Source organism: Carcharodon carcharias, chromosome 9 (genome assembly GCF_017639515.1).
Source record: "Carcharodon carcharias isolate sCarCar2 chromosome 9, sCarCar2.pri, whole genome shotgun sequence".
NCBI lineage: Eukaryota > Metazoa > Chordata > Chondrichthyes > Lamniformes > Lamnidae > Carcharodon > Carcharodon carcharias.
The window spans coordinates 96,269,915-96,290,931 of NC_054475.1; the positions used below are offsets into that span (position 1 = coordinate 96,269,915).

At 42.8% G+C, this 21,017-nt stretch overlaps 1 protein-coding gene across 9 annotated transcripts in view; it reads left to right on the forward strand.

Annotated features, from left to right (window-relative positions):
• Window positions 1-21,017, forward strand: part of bcorl1 (BCL6 corepressor-like 1) — a 301,883-nt gene that overhangs the window by 203,167 nt on the left and 77,699 nt on the right. For all 9 annotated transcript variants that reach the window (XM_041195890.1, XM_041195882.1, XM_041195881.1 and 6 more), the window contains 3 exons: window positions 12,185-12,265; window positions 17,103-17,519; window positions 20,569-20,852. In XM_041195890.1, coding sequence (XP_041051824.1) covers window positions 12,185-12,265; window positions 17,103-17,519; window positions 20,569-20,852 — 782 coding nt within the window. The remainder of the gene's footprint in view (window positions 1-12,184; window positions 12,266-17,102; window positions 17,520-20,568; window positions 20,853-21,017) is intronic.

Genomic DNA, 21,017 nt, shown 5'->3' on the forward strand with positions numbered 1-21,017 from the left:
AGTATTTGGAAAGCTAATAGGACTAAAGGCTGACAAGTCCCCCAGACGTGATGGCCTTAAGGGTCTTAAAGAAAATGACTGCAGAGATAGTGGCTGTAATCTTCCAGCCAACTTCCCTTGATTCTGGAAAGGTCCTGGCTTTGGAAAATTGCAAATGTAACACCATTATACAAGGAAGGAGGAGAACAGAAAGGAAACTACAGTCCAGTTAGTCTAACATCTGTCATTGGAAAAGTGCTAGAATCTATTATTAAGGAGGTTGTAGCAGCACATTTAGAAAATAATGGTCTTGTGAAAGGGAAATCTTGTTTGACAAATTTATTAGAGTACTTTGAGTCTATACCAAGTCGGGCAGATAAAGGGGAATCCGTAGAAATAGTGTATTTTGGATGGAAACTAAAGATGACCTTAAAATAGCAAACGTACTAAGTGACTACCCCCTCCAGGTATTCTCAAGGGAAGATAAGAGCAATGAAGATATCCTAAGTAAAATTATTCATGACTTCATTGTAAATGCAGTAAAAGTCATAGTGGTTAAATGGGCTCAAAACAAATAAATCCCGAAAGGTTGAATGATCTTTAACTCAGAGTGCTGAGAGAGTCTAGGGAGAAGATCTTTGGGGCGCTGACAATCATAAAGGAGTGAGTATTGAGGTATTGGTACATTGAAAACGGCCCACTCTCATATCTATATTCAGAAATGGTGAAAACAAACACTGAGGGCAGGATTTTTGTGGAGTCTACCTTTAGAAATAGTGGACAGGACCCATATGTGGAAGTCCTGCTCCTATTTCCAACAGATCCAGTTTTTGCCGGTAGGGAAAAGGGGTGGAATGTGATTCACACAGGAAGGAAGCCCATACTCAGCAGGGCCATTTGAACTCAGTGCTGGCTGTTTTGCTATTTTGGCTGTTGCAAGTGCCTTAAACCACAGTGTAGGAGCCAGAAATTGATGCAGCAGATGTAAACACACTTGAAGAGCAAATAAGGTATGCGTAACTGTCATAACCTGAAGTTTTTTAAATGCTTTCACTCTTTAAACTTAAAAAAAACAGGCTGCAGCTGTAACTGAGAGGTTTAAAAAAGCACTCTACTGGCCTGCTTTGATTGATAGGGATAGGTTAGAAAAATAAGTTGCATCTGGTCATACAGTTTCTGTAGAGCTTTTTGTTGACACTTTCCCATATCGTTATGAATGCTTGGCTGAGTTTCAAAATCTAAATTATATCCGGGGGGGGTTCTGAGTTCACAGTTTGATTGACAGCTTAAAGAGGCTTTTAAAAGATAGCTGACTTTGATGTTGGGGTCTGAATTGTTTTCGTAAGAGATTAACTACTTGAGGAGATTTAAAAGCTTTGAATGGATTTTATGAATGGGAGCTTTCATTACCAAATGTGTAGGAGTGAGAGCTGGATTAGATTGTTAGAAGTTCATTCTTCCTTTTCATCTGCATATGGCTCCTGAGGTCTACTGATTGTTCAAACTGGTGAGTGCCTACCGAGGTGGCATATACAGCATAAAGGTCTATGGGGGTGACATAAGTTGACACTGAGTTGGCATGGAGCATTTGGGGGGAACCATGGAAGGTGGGTGGGGGCATGAGTTGCATTGAGTTGGTTTGGAAGGTATGGGAAGGAGGGTAGTTGAGGTGAGGGCTAGGGGGTCTAACAACTTGTAAAACAACTGAGAAAAAGTCTCAGAGAATTGAGGCAGGCCTTCTAACCAGCCCTTCTTGGCATTTGCTCAGCTCCTGTGACCACTTGCAGAGTCAGCAGGCCCAACTCCGTCTCACGCCACCAGTCCCCAAAGCAAATATCACAAGTTTCATCAAGGTGGACCCAGAAATTTCCCGACTTGAGCTCCCCACCTTGTTTTCCAAAATCTGGCCCTGACAACTACATAACCGTTCGTCCTAATTCTATTCCATATAAAGTAACAGAATTGATTATCAGGGATAAAGGAGGATCATTTGTATAATAGTAACCTAGTTTACAGTATCAGCATAGATTCGGATGGAGAAGATCCTTAAGCCACTTGAAAAAGTGACAACCCAATTGGGCTTTGGTGAACCTTATGATGTATGTATCTTGTGTCATGGACAGAATTTGTGTGTTTTCTTATTGCCCATGATCAGTATGTTTGTATGTAAGGGGTGTATGTTTTCTTATCCTCAAAGTGATTGTCCCAATTTAAATAATCCTAGCAGCAAGCTCTTCGTGAATTTTTAAAAAAAAGATTATTTATTATCACATACTTGCCCTGGAGGTTTAAAACATGCCATCTCACTCACTTGCCTCACACATATTAACTCACAGCGTTCTCAGTATGCTGTGAGGATTTGTGTAGTTGAATTTCCAGGAGGCTGGAAATCAGGTGAAATCGAAGTTGCAACAGCTTGGGGAGGCCCTTCTTCCACTTTCTAGGCATTGTTGTTTATTACACCTTGAAATTCATCCAGTCTAGTTTGGATGAGAGACCATCATAGTACAATGGAATTGATGGAATTGATTTATATTCATCTAACACACATTGAGTTTCAATGGTTTGTTTTGTTCATGGTGAAATAGAAATACAGGCTGGCAGGAATGGTATAATTTATTTGCATGGTCCATCCTTAAACAAAGAGATGTGTGAATTCCCCAGATTGCTGTGAACGTCCATATTTAATTAGGTATTTGCTTGGGACTCCGGACTGTCTGGAGCTCAAAATCCCAAAGATCACACTATTCACAGTGGCCATTTTTAAAGGTCTGTGTTCAAAATTTTGAAGTATTGACTGAATGTTCATTATATATTGGAACATGACATTTGACTTTCAAAAGGCTTTTGATAAGTTCCACACAAAAGGCTACTAATTAACTCAAAAAGCTGTGGGAATTCAAGATCAACTGTAAGTACAGATGAGAAACTAGGTAGAGGGTAGGAAATAACAATTTCTCAACAAAGTAGAATGTCAGAGTAGGTTGCCCAGCCTCAGGGAGGTGAGGGACCACTAATGTCACTAATTTACATGGATGCAGAAATTTAATGCAAGTAACCAATTTTACAGTTATGATAAACTAGAAGGGGCAGTTGAATTACAGGAGAAAGCTGTCATGAACGTGTAGTTGCGATATTATGGATTTTTGTTTTTAAAAAAAGCAAACCTTCCTTTTAAATAGACACAAGAAGCCTTAAAGATGGCTGCCAAAAGTCACCTGATCTGTGTTCAAGCTTAGAAGGCTCCAAGTGGATTGCAGGTAGACATATCTAGACATGTGAAGACATTTGAAATTCAATTTTCATTTCCACAAGGGCAAACAGAAACTCATTGTGGCTTCCCTGGTTGTGTGAATAGCTCCTTCTTATCTCCTCAAACCTGGGAGAATGGGAACCATCCAAATCAGGTAAAATCAGAAGGCCTCATTCTTCTTCTTTTTCTTGAGTTTTCTGCCCAAAGGCAGTTTCAGTCTGCAGCACCACGACCTCCACTGCACATCGGCCAAGAAGGCAGGTCCCAGATCTGCCCCAGCTGGAATGGGAATGGAACCCCATTCTGTTGGCACAAATTTGTTCCACACCGGCTGTCCAGCCACATGCCCCAACCACCACACGCTCCTACCTCCTCCCAAGAGCCTGAGTTGCTATAGCAACATACACTTTTACATGAATGTTGTAATCTGGAGTTGTGGATGATGATGCTAGATGCTTCAATTTTTTCCCATCACATGGCTGACCAGGAAAATCTCCTGCTCTTACCATCTGCCATTTGTGAATGTTGGAAGGATTTACAAGTTGACACTCAAACCATTTTATCATGTTATGAACGCACCTTCCTATCAAGTCTTGGAGTGGACCTTTAACCCAGAGCTTCTGGCTCAGAATACGGACATACCCATTGCACCACAAGTCTTCCGCAGCCTCGTTAAGATATTTAAATGATCAACTCAGCTTCTGGGAGCAGATTAGTTGCCTGCACCTGTCCTGCCTCCCTTAAACTGGAAAATGGGCGGGTTAGAACTGGGCTTGAGGTTTTTAAAGTATTAAGATTCTAGATGCCTTTAAACATGCTTAATGACAAATATATAATCAGTGCAGAACAACAACCCAGAAGACCTAATAGGATGTTAAATAACATAGCCAAAGCAGCAGAATATAGGTCAGAGATGATAATGTTCAAACTTTTATGGTGTCCTCGACACATGTAGGAGACATTGCAGAGAAAACTCCTAGGCAGACCCTCAGTGTTATTTGAACTATTAGGAAAGATAGGAGAAAGGTGGACTTTTCAGCCTAAGTAGGAGACATTTGAGAGATGACCTTTCACAGGTGTATAACATCGTAACCGTTAACCCAGTATTATTATTTTAAATTAAGCAGTAGAAGTAGAACTAGGAAACATGAGTTCAAACTATTAGATAAAAATTCTAAGATTTGTAGAAGGAATTTTTCATCACAAAAAGAGTGATCAACACATGTAATGAATTTTCTGATGGAATAATAGAGGCAAGACACTAAAATAATTTTGAAAAACAATTTAACTATATTGTAGGCAGTGTTGGGATCTCTCTGGATAAATAAACTAAGCTGGACTGAATGATCTTTCTCCTCCATAATTCTCTTGCAACTTATTGAATATGCAACCAAGATAAGCTGTTACAGGGTATAGAGGCTGCTACATTGGGTGAAGTTTTATTAGTTTACAGCCAAACATTAGTTGCAGCATCAGATCATTCTGGCCCTGAATTGCCTCGGATTTTCAGCTGAACTCCCAGCATAACTCTGGCAGGAATCTAGCAGAATTCTCTGAAAAACGGCAGGGAGCAGGGTTTCACCGAGTGCCTGTCATTCCAAGACACATTGGATGGTCTGGTAAAGGATAGAAAGCTTTGTCTTCCCTCCATGGGAAAAATTACATCAAGACTCTTCTATCATTCAGCTACTTTTCAGAGAGAGAGTCTGTGTGTTTATGTGCACATGCAATTGTTTATAAGTGAGGCAGGCAATAATTATGCATGTTTCCAAAGACCCTCGTTATTTGATCTTTGTGTCTTACTCATTCTGTCATGACTTGGCTGTGTCTCAATCTCTATCGGGAAGTCTTTCTAAAACTATACAAGACACTAATTAGACCACACCTAGAATACTGTGAACAGTTTTGGTCCCCTTATCTAAGGAAAGATATACTGGCATTGGAGGCAGTCCAGAGAAGGTTCACTAGGTTGATCCAGGGTATGGGGGGATTTTCTTATTAGGAGAGGTTGAGTAGGTTGGGCCTGTACTCATTGGAGTTTAGAAAAATGAGAGGCGACTTTATTGGAACATATAGGGCAGAATTTTGCCCCTGGCATGTGGGATCAGCGAGGGCAGTTGGAAAGCCAAACGCCGCCCACGAGTGACAGTGCACTGCGATTTCACGGTAGTGAGCCAATTAAGGCCCGCCCAGCGTGATGCGCGAGCGGCAGTGCTGAGCGCTGCCTGTGCAGGCGGGGGGAGGAGGGTGAGCAGGCCAGCGCATACTTGGCGCATGCATGCAAAAGAGCGCTGAATAATCTTCCTGAGGCACAGAGCTGCCTCAGGGAGGTGAAGAATATATTGAAAAAATTAATAAACAGCGGAAAAAATTAATAAAACATGTCCCCTCATATGACTCTGTCACATGTGCAGGGACATGTTTTTAATTAGAAATCAAAGTTTTTGTTTCATTTGTATTTGCTTTTGGAAACCTCATCCCATTCATGGATGAGGTTTCCAAAAAAATGCAAAGACCACTTGGCCTTTTCGCCTACCCATCAACTGTTAGGCTGAATGAGCAGTGAAAAATTCAGGGCATTTGATAATTTAATGGCCTTAATAGGCCTTCGGCACATGCCCGCCGACTGAACTATCACGCGACTACGAGCTAATGTTGGCATGCTCAGCCGATGTCAACGCGCATCATTACACACTCAGTCGGGTCAGGCGTGCACTTACGTGCCAAGCTAAAAATTCTTCCCATAAGATTCTTAGGGGACTTGACAGGGTAGTTGCTAAGAGGTTGTTTCTCCTTGTGGGAGAGTCAAGGACCAGAGGGCATAATCACATTTAAGACAGAGATGAGGAGGAATTTCTTCTGAGGGTAGTGAATCTGTGGAATTCTTTACTGCAGAGGCTGGGTCATTAAGTATATTCAAGGCTGAGTTTGACATTTCAGTAAGGGAACCGAGAGTTATGGGGAAAAAGCAGGAAAGTGGAGTTGAGGATTATCAGATCAGCCATGATCTCATTGAATGGCAGGGCAGACTCGATGGGCCGAATGGCCTACTTCTGCTTCTACATCTTAAGGTCTTATTTCTTCCCCAAACTCTCACTTGTCCCTCACTGATCTGTCTTCATAATGTCTCAATTTCGTTAATCTCTCTCTCTCTTTCCCCTCCTAATTTCTCTATCTCTTGATCTCTCTTTTTCTCTCTCTCTCCCATTCTTTCTCTGTCTCACTCATTTGTCTCTCTCTCTGTCTCCCTTCCCCACTTCTAATCTTTCTCTGCTGTGGATATCCTCACCTTTGCCTTTGTTACCTATGACTTGACTATTACATTGCTGTCCTGGTCGGCCTCCCATTTTCAACACTTGGGGTCAACCAAAAGTCTGTTGCCTGTATCCTGACTTTCACAAATCCCATTCGTTCATCATCCCTATACTTACATGGGCTCCTGGTCCAGCACGCTTTGATTTTAAAATTCTCATCTTTGTTTCTTAATTCCCTTATCTCTAACCTCTTCCAGCCCTAAAACCTTACAAGATCTGTGTTCTTCCAATTCTGCCCTCTTGTGCATGCTAGTGTTAATTTCTGTACAATTTGCAGCCATGCCTCCAATGCCTGGGCCTCAGTTCTGGTATTCCCTTCTGTAAAATTGTCCACCTCCCTTCATCGCTCCCTTTCTTTAACATGCTCCTTAAAACCTACCTAATTGACCAAACTTATGGTACCCTGTCCCAATACGTCCTTACAAGGCTCAGTATCAAATTTTATTTACTCCTGTGAAACATCGTTGGGCATTTTACAATGTTAAAGGTGCTATGCAAATACAAGTTGTTGATGTTGGCCTCTTTAGGCAGAATTTTCCCCCGCTATTGGGGGGGATGTTTAGGAGCGGGTGCATGAAGGCATGCCTCCGATCGGCGCACCCAATTGGGGATGCGCTGCCATTTTACATGGGCGGGCCTTAATTGGCCCGCCCAGCATGACGTCCGCAAGGAAGTGCTATGCGCTACCTGTGCGGGCAGGGGGCGGAATCCTTAAACAGAGAGTGCGGTCTTTTGCACGAGCGCAGTCATCTCCCTGAGGCTAAGTGCTGCCTCCGGGAGATCGGTGCCAAATTTAAAAATGTTAACAATAGAAGAAAAATTTCCATGACATGTCCCCTCATGTGACACTGTCACATGAGTTGGGACATGCCCTTCACTTTCATTGACACTTCTATTAAAAATTAAAAAACCTACATGGAACCTCGTCCCGCCCGTGGATGAGGGTTCATGCTTTTTCCAATGCCTGCCAGGGCTCCTGGCCTGCCCGCCAACCTTAAGGTTGGACGGGCCGGTCCATTAAGTACTTTAATTACTTTGTCAATGGCCTCAATTGGCCATTGACAGGTCGGTGGGCGCACAGCTTATTCTGCTGAGCCCCCGCCCGCCTGAAAATTGAAATGATGCGGGGTGAAGTTGAGGGTTCCGCCCAACGTCATCCCGTGTCATTTTACGTGTCAGCGAGTTGGGCCCCGCCCCCCACTCGCCGACCAGGAAATCCTGGCCTTTTAAAAAAAAAAGTTCCCTTTCTGTCCCTAATCCCTTTCCTACTTTGATTCAGGCTAGGCAGTATTTATTTTGATATCTGTCCTTGAAAAAGGTAGGAAACTCCAGCCTTTGGACATATATTGTAACTCCTTGTACATAACACCCACCCACACTTTATTATTGCCTAACTAAAAAAAATGGACAGCTAACTGATTCTGAGAGCTCTGTAGAGCAGGTTTCTAGGGGATGAATGAAAGTGGCACAGTTTGATTAATGTTGTCTTTTCACTCAGTGTGTGAGTGTCTTTTATTCTACTTAAGTGCTTGTTCAGTAGATTTTCAAGATGGTGGTCAGTTTTGAATCAGGCAGGAATAGAACTGCAATAGATCATATTGAAATGTTATTTTATGTCCAGCTTTTTAAAATAAAAAATCTATGGGGTTAAAAGTGTATTGGAATTTCAGTATTACTTTAACTTCAAATATACTGCCACCGTTTCACAGATGTGAGTAGTTCCAATGTGCATTGATCCAAAAGTGATATGGTCAGTTAGAAATGTGATTGTGCGGCAAATGGGCTTGCATGTCTGTGGGTTGTGCATCTGTTCATTTGGGCATGGGGACCATGTGAAACTTGTGTTGGTGGCTTGTTATCGGTCACCTGCATGCTGCCAGTGCTACTCATGCTTATTATTGCTTGTGTGCCTATTTGTAGGTGGTAGGAAATTGGGTTTCATTGACACTATTTAAAGGCAGCCAAAAATCCTCAAAGGGGAGGTGCACTCTGGCTACAGACAGGAGGAAATGCTCGAAAGAGAAATAGCTGAAAGGTTTGTAATTTGGGCCGTAAGCTTCTCCAGTGGCACTTTCAAGCCCTGGGATTGTTAGTTAAGCACTCCAAGACCGGCCTGGGGGTGTCAAATTTGGCATTAATTTGACAGTCTTTCAAAGAAAGCCACAAGAATTGTGTGTAGGGTAACATATTTGTCAGAGAAATCATTTTTAAATTTAGTTTTAGTCTTGCCTCTGGACTTCAAGTTGGGTACATAGTCCTTGGAAAATTGAATCTGAATGGGATAGAGGAGGAAATGATCTAGTGGTATAGATTCCCAAATCATTGAAAGGAGCAACATTGGGCAGAATCCTTAGGTTGGCGAGCAGAGGGCGGGCCTGCTCACCGACGCGTAAAATGATGGAGGATGGCGTCGGGCGGAACACCCGACGCCACCCTGCATCATTTCAATTTTCAGGTCGGCGGGGGAGCAGCTGAATCAGCTGTGCATCTGCCGACCTGTCAACAGCCTGTTGAGGCCATTGACAAAGTCATTAACCTCATGAATGGACCTGCCAGTGCAATCTTAGGGTTGGTGGGCAGGCCGGGAGCCCTGGTGGGCTTCAGATAAAGCATGAAACCTCATCCACGGGTGGGATGAGGTTTCATGAGGGTTTTTTTTAAATTTAATAAATGTATGATTTAAAGTGATGGACATGTCCCAATTCATGTGACAGTGTCACATGAGGGGACATGTCAGGGAAATTTTGTTTTGCACCTTTTACCATTTTTAAATTTGGTGCCAGTCTCCCTGAGGCAGCACTTAGCCTCAGAGAGATGAGTGCACTCTTTCGCGCACATGCGCGAAAGAGTGCACCCGCAGCGGAGGGAATCCCCCCCCTGCCCGCACAGGGAGCGCATTCCTTGCTCAATTGGGGTCGCTGATCAGAGGTGCGCCAGTTCCTGCACTCTTTCCCGGACCTCCCGACAGGGGAATTTTCTTCCCAAAGATGAACAAGGCGATTAAGAATTCAATCAAAACACTGGGGTTCATTTCTAGAGAAATAAAAATTGAAAAATGGGAGGAGTATTTTAGAAATATATTGAACCCTGTCTAAACCACACTTAGATTTGTTTACTCACCACTCTATTTCTGTTACCTCTTCCAGACCCACAACCCACAAATATCTGTATTCAACTAATTCTGGCCTCTTGAACATCCCCAATTTTAATTGCACTACCACTGGTGACCTTGTTTTCAGCTGCCTAGTCCCTAAGCTCTAGAATTCCCTCCCTCTCTGTCTCTCTGCCACTTCCTCATTTTCCTCCATTAAGATGTACCATAAAATTTACCTTTTTAATAAAGCTTTTGACCATCTGCCCTAATATCACTTTATGTAGCTTGATGTCAGATTTTGCTTTCTAATGCCCCTGTGAAATGCTTCAGCATGTTTTATTATGTTAAAGATGCTATGTAAATACTGGTTGTTGTACAGTATTGTGTACAGTTCTGGGGCTGCATTTTATGGGGGAGTGGGGGATGGGGGTGGACTGCTCACTCATCCGAAAGAAAAGTCAGTCGGAAGCCAACGTACCCTGAGAAAGCCCCCCCGCCCCCCAACAGCCATAACACGCTGCGGACAGGTAGAAGTGGTGAGTGTGGGACTTCTTCCCCTCAGTGGGAGGAAGTCCTGCCCTCAGGAGCTGCTGGTCAATCTGTTTGTCCTAATGAACGTTTAATATTTATTTACATGTGGCAGGTGGACTGCTGATTTAGGCATATTATGCAGGTTGATTCAGGGGTGGGCAGAATTGTGGCAGGCTAGCCAGTCAACATATTTTACATGCTCACTGCTGTGAACCTAGTGGGGGTGTATAAAATCCAGCCCCTGGTCTCTGCCACAAGTACAATATGTTGAACAACGTCCTTGTCTGCATCATTCTATAATTCAACATTACAAAAAAGGTTAAAAAGGCACTAGAGAAGGCGTCGAAAAAATTACAATGATGATACCAGAATGAAGAGATTTATAATTATTAAGAAAGACAGAGCGAGTTGGGCTACTTTCTCTAGAAAAAAGAAAACTTGAGGGGTGAACTAAGAGAGATCTTTAAAATTATGATGAGGTTTAATAGGGTAGATGTAATGAAGATGTTTCCACTTGTGGGTGAATCCAAAACTATAAATATCAGGAGAAACTTCCTTATCCAGAGAGTGGTCAGAATGTAGATTTTGCTATCATATGGAGTAGTTAAGATGGCTAGCATAGATACATTTAAGGGGAAGCTAAATTAATGCATGAGCAAGAAAGGAATGGAAAGGTGTGGAGTGTAAATACTAGCAGAGACCAGTTGATTTGAATGACCTGTTTCTATGCTGTAAATTCCTAGAGCAGAATTTTCAGCTTGGCAGGCAGGCATGATTGGCAGGCCCAGGAGCAGTCGGGAAATGGACTGCTGACAACAATCGGCCCCCGACCACGATTTCGCGTGGCTGGCCAATTAACAGCCAGCCAGCGTGAAGCACGCACTGATATGATCAGCGCTGCCTGGGTTGGGGGTGGGAGGAGGGCGTGCGCTGAAGTCAGCACGAGCATGGGGAGCACGGAATGAAAGCTCCCTGAAGATAGAGAGCTGCCTCAGGGAGCTGAAGAATTTAAATACAAAATATAAAGATTTTAAAAACCAGGAAAAAATGTCCACACATCAGAAACAGTCACCTCAACATATGTAACATTAGAATTATGTCCAACAATTTTTATTTTATTTAATGACAGAAACTTCATGCCACCCTTGGATGAGGTTTTCTGAAAAATATAAAGGCTGCCTGGCCGATTTGCCCACCTGACAACCATAAGGTTGGATGGGCAGCAAAAAATCCCATTAATTGCGCTGTTAATGGACTTAATAGCCCTATTAATTGTTGGTAGGCATGCGCATGCTGACCGATATATCACACGAGTGTGCAACGATGTTGGAATGCTTGCCTGATGTCATCATGCTGTATTTTATGTTCGAGTATGTTGGGCACTTGCCCCCGCACTGAGCTAAAAAATTATGCTCTTTATAATCTTCAGAAGAGGTTTATTGCTAATTTTAGCTCAGTCTTTTTTAATCATAATTTCTGGACATATGTTAATTTCAGTTTTGGATAAACTACAGACAAAAAAAATAATTAACCATTGCTTGAATTACCTCTGAGACCTCATATGTCTGCCTCAATTTCCAGAATCTATACCAAAGCCTGTGTTCTTTAAACTCTACGCATAATTTTACTCTTAGTCTCATCTCTTTGTCTTGAATTTTATCCTCAATTCTAAAATTAGTCACCAAGGAAATTTGGCTCTAATTTGCTTTCTCATTTTAGTCATCAGCTCAACACAATATGAAAAATGGAAAAATTCAGTAGGGTACAACTTTGAGGTTGAATTTAGCGTGCATTTCTGAGGCAGAGCAATTGCAGCTTTACTTGGCACCTAGCTCTGTGTACATGCCCTGGGGAGATGATACTTTGGTGATAGAATGGGAAATGTTCCATTTCCCAGCACTAGCATCCCTTACCTTGATAAGCATTAAAGAGCTTGAAGAGGTTAATTATTGCATGAAATCTGAAAATGTTTTTATTTCATTTAGTTTTTGCTTCTGCTTCCTTCTCCCCCAGATCTTTCTCTAAGAAAAGGGAAAAATAGTTTTAAGGACTTCATTCCAGTGGTGCTGAAAACCAGAACTCGTAGTCAGTCAGGTGAGTAAACATTTCTTCAAGTAGTAATTGTGCAAGACCAGGCAAGAATCACTAGAATGCTCTTGATCCATATTGTAGAGAAATTTTCACAGAAATATGTGGATACCACAACAGGTATGACATTGGCAGCTTTGTTCTCATAATAAAAATTACAACACATGGGACATTATATGCTATTGTAGCAAAGTACGTAAGTTATATTGTAGATTATATCAATGGCTGCATCTTTGGACTCATGAGAAGACACATGAGGTAGTATTTTATTAGATCTGTTTTGGGCTTTATATTTGGGCTAAATCTTCCAGGCTATTGCATCTTTAGAGAGACAGAGAAAATGGGAAAGGACAAGAAGCTGCAATTTTGATATAGATGCAATTATAGCAGTAAGGGTGATTATGATTAGGCAGTAGAAACATTGTGGGCAGGATTTTGCACGTCGGCGAGCGGGGGTGGGGCCCGCTCGCCGACACGTAAAATGACGCGGGATGATGTCGGGGGGGAATCCCTGACGTCACCGCGCCCCATTTAAATTTTCAGAAAGGCGGGGGCGCAGCAAAATCAGCTATGCGCCCGCGACCTGTCAATGGCCAATTGAGGCCATTGACACAGTCAATTAAGTAATTAAAGGACCTGCCTGTCCAACCTCAAGGTTGGCTGGCAAGCCAGGAGCCCCAGCGCGAACTAGAAAAAGTATGAAACCTCATCCACAGGCGGGATGAGGTTTCATATAGGTTTTAATACATTTTAATAAAGTTTTTGTGAAAATTATGGACATGTCCCAACTCATGTGACATTGTCACATGAGGGAACATGTTAGGGAAATTTTACTTTTCTGGTTTTAGGTTTTTTACATTTTGATCCGATCTCCCTGAGGCTGCATTTAGCCTCAGGGAGATGAGTGCGCTCTTTCGTGTGAATGCACAAAAGAGCGCGCTCTCAATTTTGGTAAACCCCCCCTGCCCGCACAGGGAGCGCATAGTGCCTCCATGCGGACCTCACGCAGGGCAGGCCTTAATTGGCCCACCCACATAAAATGGCGCCGTGCCCCCAATTGGAGGCACCGATCGGAAGTGCGCCTGTGTGCACCCACCCTTCAACTTCACCCCCGTCGGGGCAGCAGTTCAGCCCTGTAGGTCTTTTATGGATGCAAGACTAGGTAGCCATTACCTACTGACTTGGTTGTGAAGAAGTATAGGGGGATGTCTAAATATGGTAATCAGGGAAGCATGTAGCAAAAACAACATGAATGTTGCTGAAAAGAGAGACGTGTTGCCGAAGCTTTTCACTCATCAGGACAAATGCAAGAATGCCAAATTTCAAACGATCACAACTTATACTACAGGAGAAAAGGGTGCTGCTGATTGGTTGGCAAGTCCACTCTGACTGGCCGAGGTGTTGTCATGGTGAAAGCAACGGGGAACAATAGGCTCTCCAAGCTCCCGCAGAATTTTCTTTTAAGTGCAAAACTTGAATATATTCCTTTTGTTTGCAGGAAACAGGTCCCTACGTAAGAATATATGTTGCTTCTAGCAAGTATAAGTGAGCCACATTATAAGCATGACTGATTATTTTAAATTGCTTGTTAGTGTAACTATTAGTGCACTCAGGATTGTTCAGCACCTGCTGCCCAATCACGGAATCACACCTAACAATAGACATTTTGTTTTGGGTTTTGCAAGCATGGACTGGTTGAGTATGGTCTGCACTCTGCCTATTATGAGCAACAAAAGGAACATGCTGTTTGATTCGATCAGCCAATCATTGGAACACTGACACTGAAATCCATATTTGTGTCGCTCAATTGTGTGGCAGGCAGAACGTCTTTTTGGACTGATGACGCCATTCTATTGGCGGAAAATACCACACATGTAGCCGCTGCATAGGAACAATGTGAGATGACTTGTTTAACCTATTCAAATTTTTTAGACACCTTGGCTTTTTAGGGTAATTTGAGGTAAACTGGGCACTTTACAGGTCCAAAAGTGGCAGCTTTTGGCCCATTTGGGAGTTTACATGATGCACAGTGACCAGTGATCTGACGAGAATAGCCACTGTCCTGCAAGATAGCTTTGATGTGCTCTATTTCTGCATCATACTTGCAAAGTGACCGAGCAAATGGCTAGGGTACTATTTACAAGATTATAGCTATATATAATAGCACGTGGAGCTATCTGAATTACAAATTGTATATTGACCAGTGAAGGTAGATAGCAGTGGAAAACCCACTAGCGGATTTCTGAACTAGCATGTCGAGGAAAATGAGCATGTTAGACTGCTCCATCTCAAAAGTGAATTTGAGTGTGGGATGGAGCGTATCGGAAATATGTAGAAGGTAGGAGGTTAGGGCTTATTTCATGAAAAATGCTTTTCTCGTGAAAGCCAACAAAAACATTAACGAGCGATAGACCTAGAGGGGATCCCATGGATACACCACACAATGGATACGCAATCTTTATATTGAAGATATATGGTTGTTCGACAATGTAAGCTTATTTATGAACGTGCCGCTAAAGTAAGCCATCAACATTTGCACTGCGTCACTGTATCACAGCAATATAGATGTGTCATTATTTTCCGAATCTGTATTCTTTGAACTTAGCGGCTCTTTGCAGGAAATTAGCAGAAGTTAACCCCAAATGGGTATGTTTGTTGGGAGGACAGGTAAATTTTAACTTTTGGATCTCATTTGAATGCTGGCAGTCAGCTCTCACCCAGCTTGGTGGAAAGCAGCTACCAGCTAGTGAAGAGGATGTAGAAATGGGCCATATGAAAAGTAGGCACCAATTTTTAGAAGAATATTGGATAGTCAGACCGACTTCTCAACATTACCTGATGGGTGACCACAGTGAACACCCTGATTGAGAGTGTATTGCAGTGTCATCAGAGCCCTATGTGCATCATGAGACTGCAATTTGCATTAATATACCTCATCCACTACAAAACCAAGAAGGTTAAAATGAAGGTTAGTGTGGGAAATGGAGATATTCCTTTCCTGGAGACCAGAGTGTTTAAAATTCCCTACTGTCTTTCTTAATTGTATTATTTTAAAAAAGCTAATCAACAACACCTTGCATTTATATAGTTCCACTAACATCCTGAGGCACTTCATAGAAGTGTTATCAGGCAGTATTTGACCCCAGGCTGCATGAGATGTTAGGGTAGGTGACCAAAAGCTTGGTCAAAGTGGTAGATTTTAACGATCCACTTAAAAAAGAGAGGGGTAGAATTAAAATTGAGGCAATGAATTTTGAAGGCATTAACCTCTAATTATTATTTGTGCTGCCAGTTAAAAAATGTAAGCATCCTAATTGCCAACAGATGTCAGATTCCAACTACTGCTTGTCCATTTCTCAACTGAAAAGCAAGCAGCGGAATATCAGAAGGGTGCACCTCAGTTGCCTCTTTTGCCCACATCCCCCTTAATTCTCCTGTAAATGGGTACATAGAATGCCCTCCCAAAATTGGTGGGAGGCTGCTTTGATTTGCAAACCACAGTCCTACATAAATTGTAATTTCTTCTTTGTACCAGGTGACAAACAGTTTAACCAGTAGCCCTTATAGGGACCACTGGAAGTCACTCCAAAAACGGTTTGGTACATCTTTGTGGGGATGGATGCTCTTTAAGAACAGTGTAGCTCACTACTAGCCACAGGTTAACATACCCCTGCCCCTTTTGGCACTGTTTTCCAACTCAAATTTCTCACAGAGCTGGCAGATTCCCCTTCCTGTGGTGTGGCAAGCTTCCACTAGCACACATTGAACACTCAACCATTTATTCTAATTATGCTGATGAGGCTAAAATGGAAAATGTTTTGTGCTTCCAGCACTGGTTTTGGATAGGTGGCATAACAAGTTTACTGGCTTCACATTCACTTTGGGCCATAGTTAGAAATGGCCACATGACACAGATGAAGAGAGAAAATGTCTTTCTTTCAAATTTGTTTTTCAAAAAAATGAACATTGTTGAATTTTGAAAGCTATAATTGCTGCTGTATTTTGTTAATAATAAATGGATTGTTTCTTCTGTCCTATAGCTGAATGCGCGCATGCGTATGTGTGTTTGTGAGAGAGAGAGAGGCAGACACAAATACACATTCAGGATCAAATCACAAAATTCATTGTTTACAGGAATACTTCTGAAAGCCAAGCTGCTCTGAAGATGTAATTATAATGTTCCAAATTTACCTAGGTAATTTCCAGTATAAATGTCAGCACTGAAAATTTTAAATTTAGGGATTGATTTACATCTGCATGCCCTAGTCCAGTTATACTGAGCTCACTAATCCTGCTTCACCTGAAGACGGTACTTGGTCTTAAATCCCAATTAGGGATGGATCCAACTCCAGGGTACAGGCAGCTGAAAATCGTGCCCCAATGCAGGAGGACCCTGGAATTTGGGGCCCTTATTGCCTTTATGACAAGTTTCCAGTGAGGTGAACTACAGAATGAATTTGCCTCTGCCTTTACCTATACTTGCCAACATTCACTCTCCAGGCTCACATGGACATTTGGGAAAGGTGTTGGAAGGCTGCTGGCACCTGTGAAATCATACCCAAGCAAGAGCTGGCACCTTTAGAGAGAAGGGGAGAAAATTGGGACCATAAAGTCTGTTTGATTTCCAGGTGAGTTGATTAAAAGGTTGCAGAGGCAGCTGGTCATGAAAAACAATGCAATGAAACAGCATCAATATCCTAAAGGGCATTTGACATGGTTGCAAAGTCACAGGAAAATAACTTGGTCATACACAGCTGCAGATTATGGCAATATAATCTAAAACCCCAGGAAGATTAAAATGTTTTTATACATTACAAAGGAGTTTTTAATTTGTGTATTGCAGAAAGTTTCTGTGGCTCATCTGTACATGTGACCTGTGACCAGACGGACAGTACATTGGAGGAAAGTCAGCGTATGCATGAGGAAGTGGAAGATGATGTAAAAGCAAATAATTCAAGGGGTCAGGAGCTGTTTACAACGGAAGATAAAGAGACCAAAGAAGAGAGTGAGGTGGGAAGGACTGACAGCTTGATAACTGAAGTGGGTGAACAGGAAAGATTGGAACCACATGACTTGAGTTGTATAGCAGAGACTGATAGGAATTGTAAAATTAGTAATAAGCAAAACTCTACGATCAAGACACAAATAAAAACCAGTAGGAAGAAGTTAAAAAATGAGAAGGATTCTGAAATACCTTTACACAAAGGGCAGGAAAATCAAGAAAGCACGGGGATACAAACACGGAAAGCAGTTACTACAGGTAAAGTTCAATGTCTTTTAGCATTCTATGCCTTACCAGTTTTAGAAATGTATGTTTTAAAATCTATATTGGATGTCACTAATCCTTATTGGTGACCAATTCACATTATCTGTTTTTACTGTCATCTATTGCCGAACAACTCTTCAAACTGTGCTCCACTCAAAATCCAGCATAGAAGTTTGATGTTTTTTTTGGCTGGGAAATTATCCTGGCTAAAAAAACGTTGAAACTCGATTATCTCTTGGTATCAAGAGACCTTAGAATTCAGTGCTCATCCCCTCTCCAGCCAGAGAACTGAATGTGGCAGGGAATGTTTCAGCAGCATTTAGGCAAAATGTACCAGCTGAGCTGCATACCTTGTTAGGTTATATGGCTGGGGGAAAGTTGGGAACTTCTGAACCATGTTCATCGATTTCCAGCATTGGCCCAACCTTTGGATTTGCTGTATGGTTCTGTAGTTCAATAGTATGACTCTAGGGAAGAGACTATGTTGTCTAAATGGCATTTAGGCACTTCCATTGCTTCCCAATGCTGATACAGTAGGCTAGTTTTTATACTCCCCCACAGACAGATTTGAAGGTGGGTGGCTTATAAAAATTTATAGGGTGGGGGGGGTTTTTGGCAGTGGAGACGTCAAATGACCCACCTGCCTTTGGGCCTATTAAGGCCTTTAAGTAGCCAATTAATGGTTACTAAGGGCCTCACGTTGCCCCCACCAGTATTTTACCCACAATGGGAGAGGCGCACACTATGCAGGAAGCCCGGCAGCTTTAGACAGGCAGGCTGGTTTCGGGCAAGTGTGGGGGGAACCTCCTTTGCTGCTCCCCGATGCCCATCAAAGGCACCCTACTTCCCCCTTTACTGTCAGCCCACACCTTTCAAACTGAGCCCCCCACACCCCTCATCCCCATCGTGGGCATTGCCAGCCCAGCCCCCACAATACCCTGGACTAACCTCTGAGTCCGGGCTTCTTTTCGTCAAGACTGCCTATGGCCCCAGCAGTGGCCACTATTCCCGCCTGGCGCTGCTGTGACTACAGAGCTGCCATCCATCCGATTGGTCTGCTGTTCTCTAATGCAGGACTTCCTTCTGAAACAGGGGTGGCAGTCTTTCCTTAAAACAATTAACGCTGCTCCCTGTGTGTTCAGTTGCTGGCTGACTCGCCACTGACTTTTTAGCCAGGGGATGGCAGTGACCACAGCACCCCATAAAATCCAACTTTGTATGTGGTGCCACCTAAAGCAAATTCTGTTGTTCCAGAACTAATACTTAAGCAGGTTGACTCTTAACATCAAACTACAACAAATTAAAACTAAACCACTGACATAAGCATATTTCTCATACGAGAAAGAGCAAAGTCTTGTTTTGTAGGATTTTTTTCAAGATCTTCTTTTATATATCCTCAGCACTGCAAATCTGCCTGGACACACACACAACTTTGTTAAAGAATCCCTCCCCTCTAGGCACCAAACCATGACAAGCATAATCTTGGAGGATTCAGTCCCAGTAGTGGCCAAGGCACTGGTGGATGCTGGGGCACTTGTGCGTTCTGTGGCTTTGACTGAGTTGCCTTAGACAAGTGGTTCTATTGCAGAAGGGCTGAGAGACTTCCCCATTTTCTCAAGAGAAGTTTGAGGAAGAGGAGCAGAGACTGCTGGATGAGGATATAGAAATTTCCTTTGTAACTTAATTGTGTATGTGTAGTGTGCTGACAGTTCATGTCTCAATTGTTGAGCATATTGCCAACATTGCTTCTTAGTTGGGGTGCAACAACAAGCACCTCTTGGGTTAAGTAAGAATATTGTAGTTGATCAGTTAGACCACTTTTATTTTATTCTTTCGTGGCCAGTATTTGTGCCGACCCTTAAATGCCTTTGAGAAGGTGGTTGTGAGCCGCTTTCTTGCACTGCTGAAGTCCATATGGTGTAGGTGCACCCACAGTACTGTTAGGAAAGGAGTTCCAGAATTTTGATCTAGCGACATTGAAGAAATGGTGATATAGTTCCAAGTCAGGATGGTGTTTGATTTGGAGGGGAACTTGCAGGTATGGTATTCTCATGTGTCTGCTGCTCTTGTTCTTCTAGGTGACAGATCATTGATTTGGAAGGAACTGCTGAAGGAGCCTAGATGAGTTGCTGCAGTGCACCTCGTATATAGTACACACTGCTGCCACTGTGCATCACAGAATCACATAATGCAGAAGAGGCTCTTCGGCCCATCGAGTCTGCACCAACATGTGAGAAACACCTGACCTACCTAATCTCATTTACCAGCACTTGGCCCATAGCCTTGAATGTTATGACATGCCAAGTGCTCATCCAGGTACTTTTTAAAGGATGTGAGGCAACCCGCCTCCACCACCCTCCCAGGCAGCACCTTCCAGACTGTCACCACCCTCTGGGTAAAAACGTTTTTCCTCACATCCCCTCCCAAACCTCCTGCCCCTCACTTTGAACTTGTGTCCTCTCGCATTGACGGTGGAGGGAGTGAATGTTTAGTCTGGTGGACAAGGTGTCAATCAAGCAGGCTGCTTTGTCCTGGATGGTGCTGAGCTTCTTGAGTGTTGGAGCTACATTCATCCAGGCAAGTGGAAAGTATTCCATCACACTCCTGACTTATGCCTTGTATGGTGGACAGGCTTTAGAGAGTTAGGAGTCCCACATGCATTTGATCCTGTGTCAGAACAATAAAATTGGGCCCCTGAGCTCACCTTGGAATTCCCAGCCGCTGACCTGCTCTTGTAGCCACCATATTTATATGGCTGGTCCAGTTCAGTTTCTGGTCCATGGTAAATCCCCAGGGTATCAATAGTGGGGGATTCAGCAATTGTACTGCCATTGAATATCAAGGGGTGATGGTTAGATTCACTCTTGTAAAGCATCTTTATTAGACATTTGGTGCTAAAAAAGATCATGTTGCATGGGTGCCAAGCATGGATTGTTACTGAGGCATTCTGGGTTCCAGTCAGGATACAGTTTCTTAGGAGCTTACAGATCTAGAGCAGAGCTGAAGTCTAGTCAAGCTAACTATATTGCAGTTTTTGTTTTAGGAACATGGACACCTCCCACTTCACCCCGAAAGAGGATGGCTCCTTCAGGCAAATTGCCCAGTACTGATTGGAATCTGAGTGACAGGCACAGCACTCCTGTGTCAGGAAGTTTACGGAAACGTAAAGAGTCTTGTAGCCCAGGGGCTCTCAATTTGAGTCACACACAAGAATCTCCAAGTCAGTATCAGTCAGAAAAACCATCAGGAAAACGTAAATGCAAGACAAAGCATATTAGTGGACCCCAGTCTGCGCAAGAAGGTGCAAGTAACCAAGGAAGACACAAGGTAAGCAATTTACAACAACTTATATTGTATAGAGCTTGTTATGTAGGAAAATATTCCAAGGTGCTTCACAGATGCTCAATCAAACAAAAAAGATGCTGAACTAATAAATGAGACATTAGGACGGCAGACCAAAAGCTTGGTCAGAGATGTGGATTTTAGGGAGAA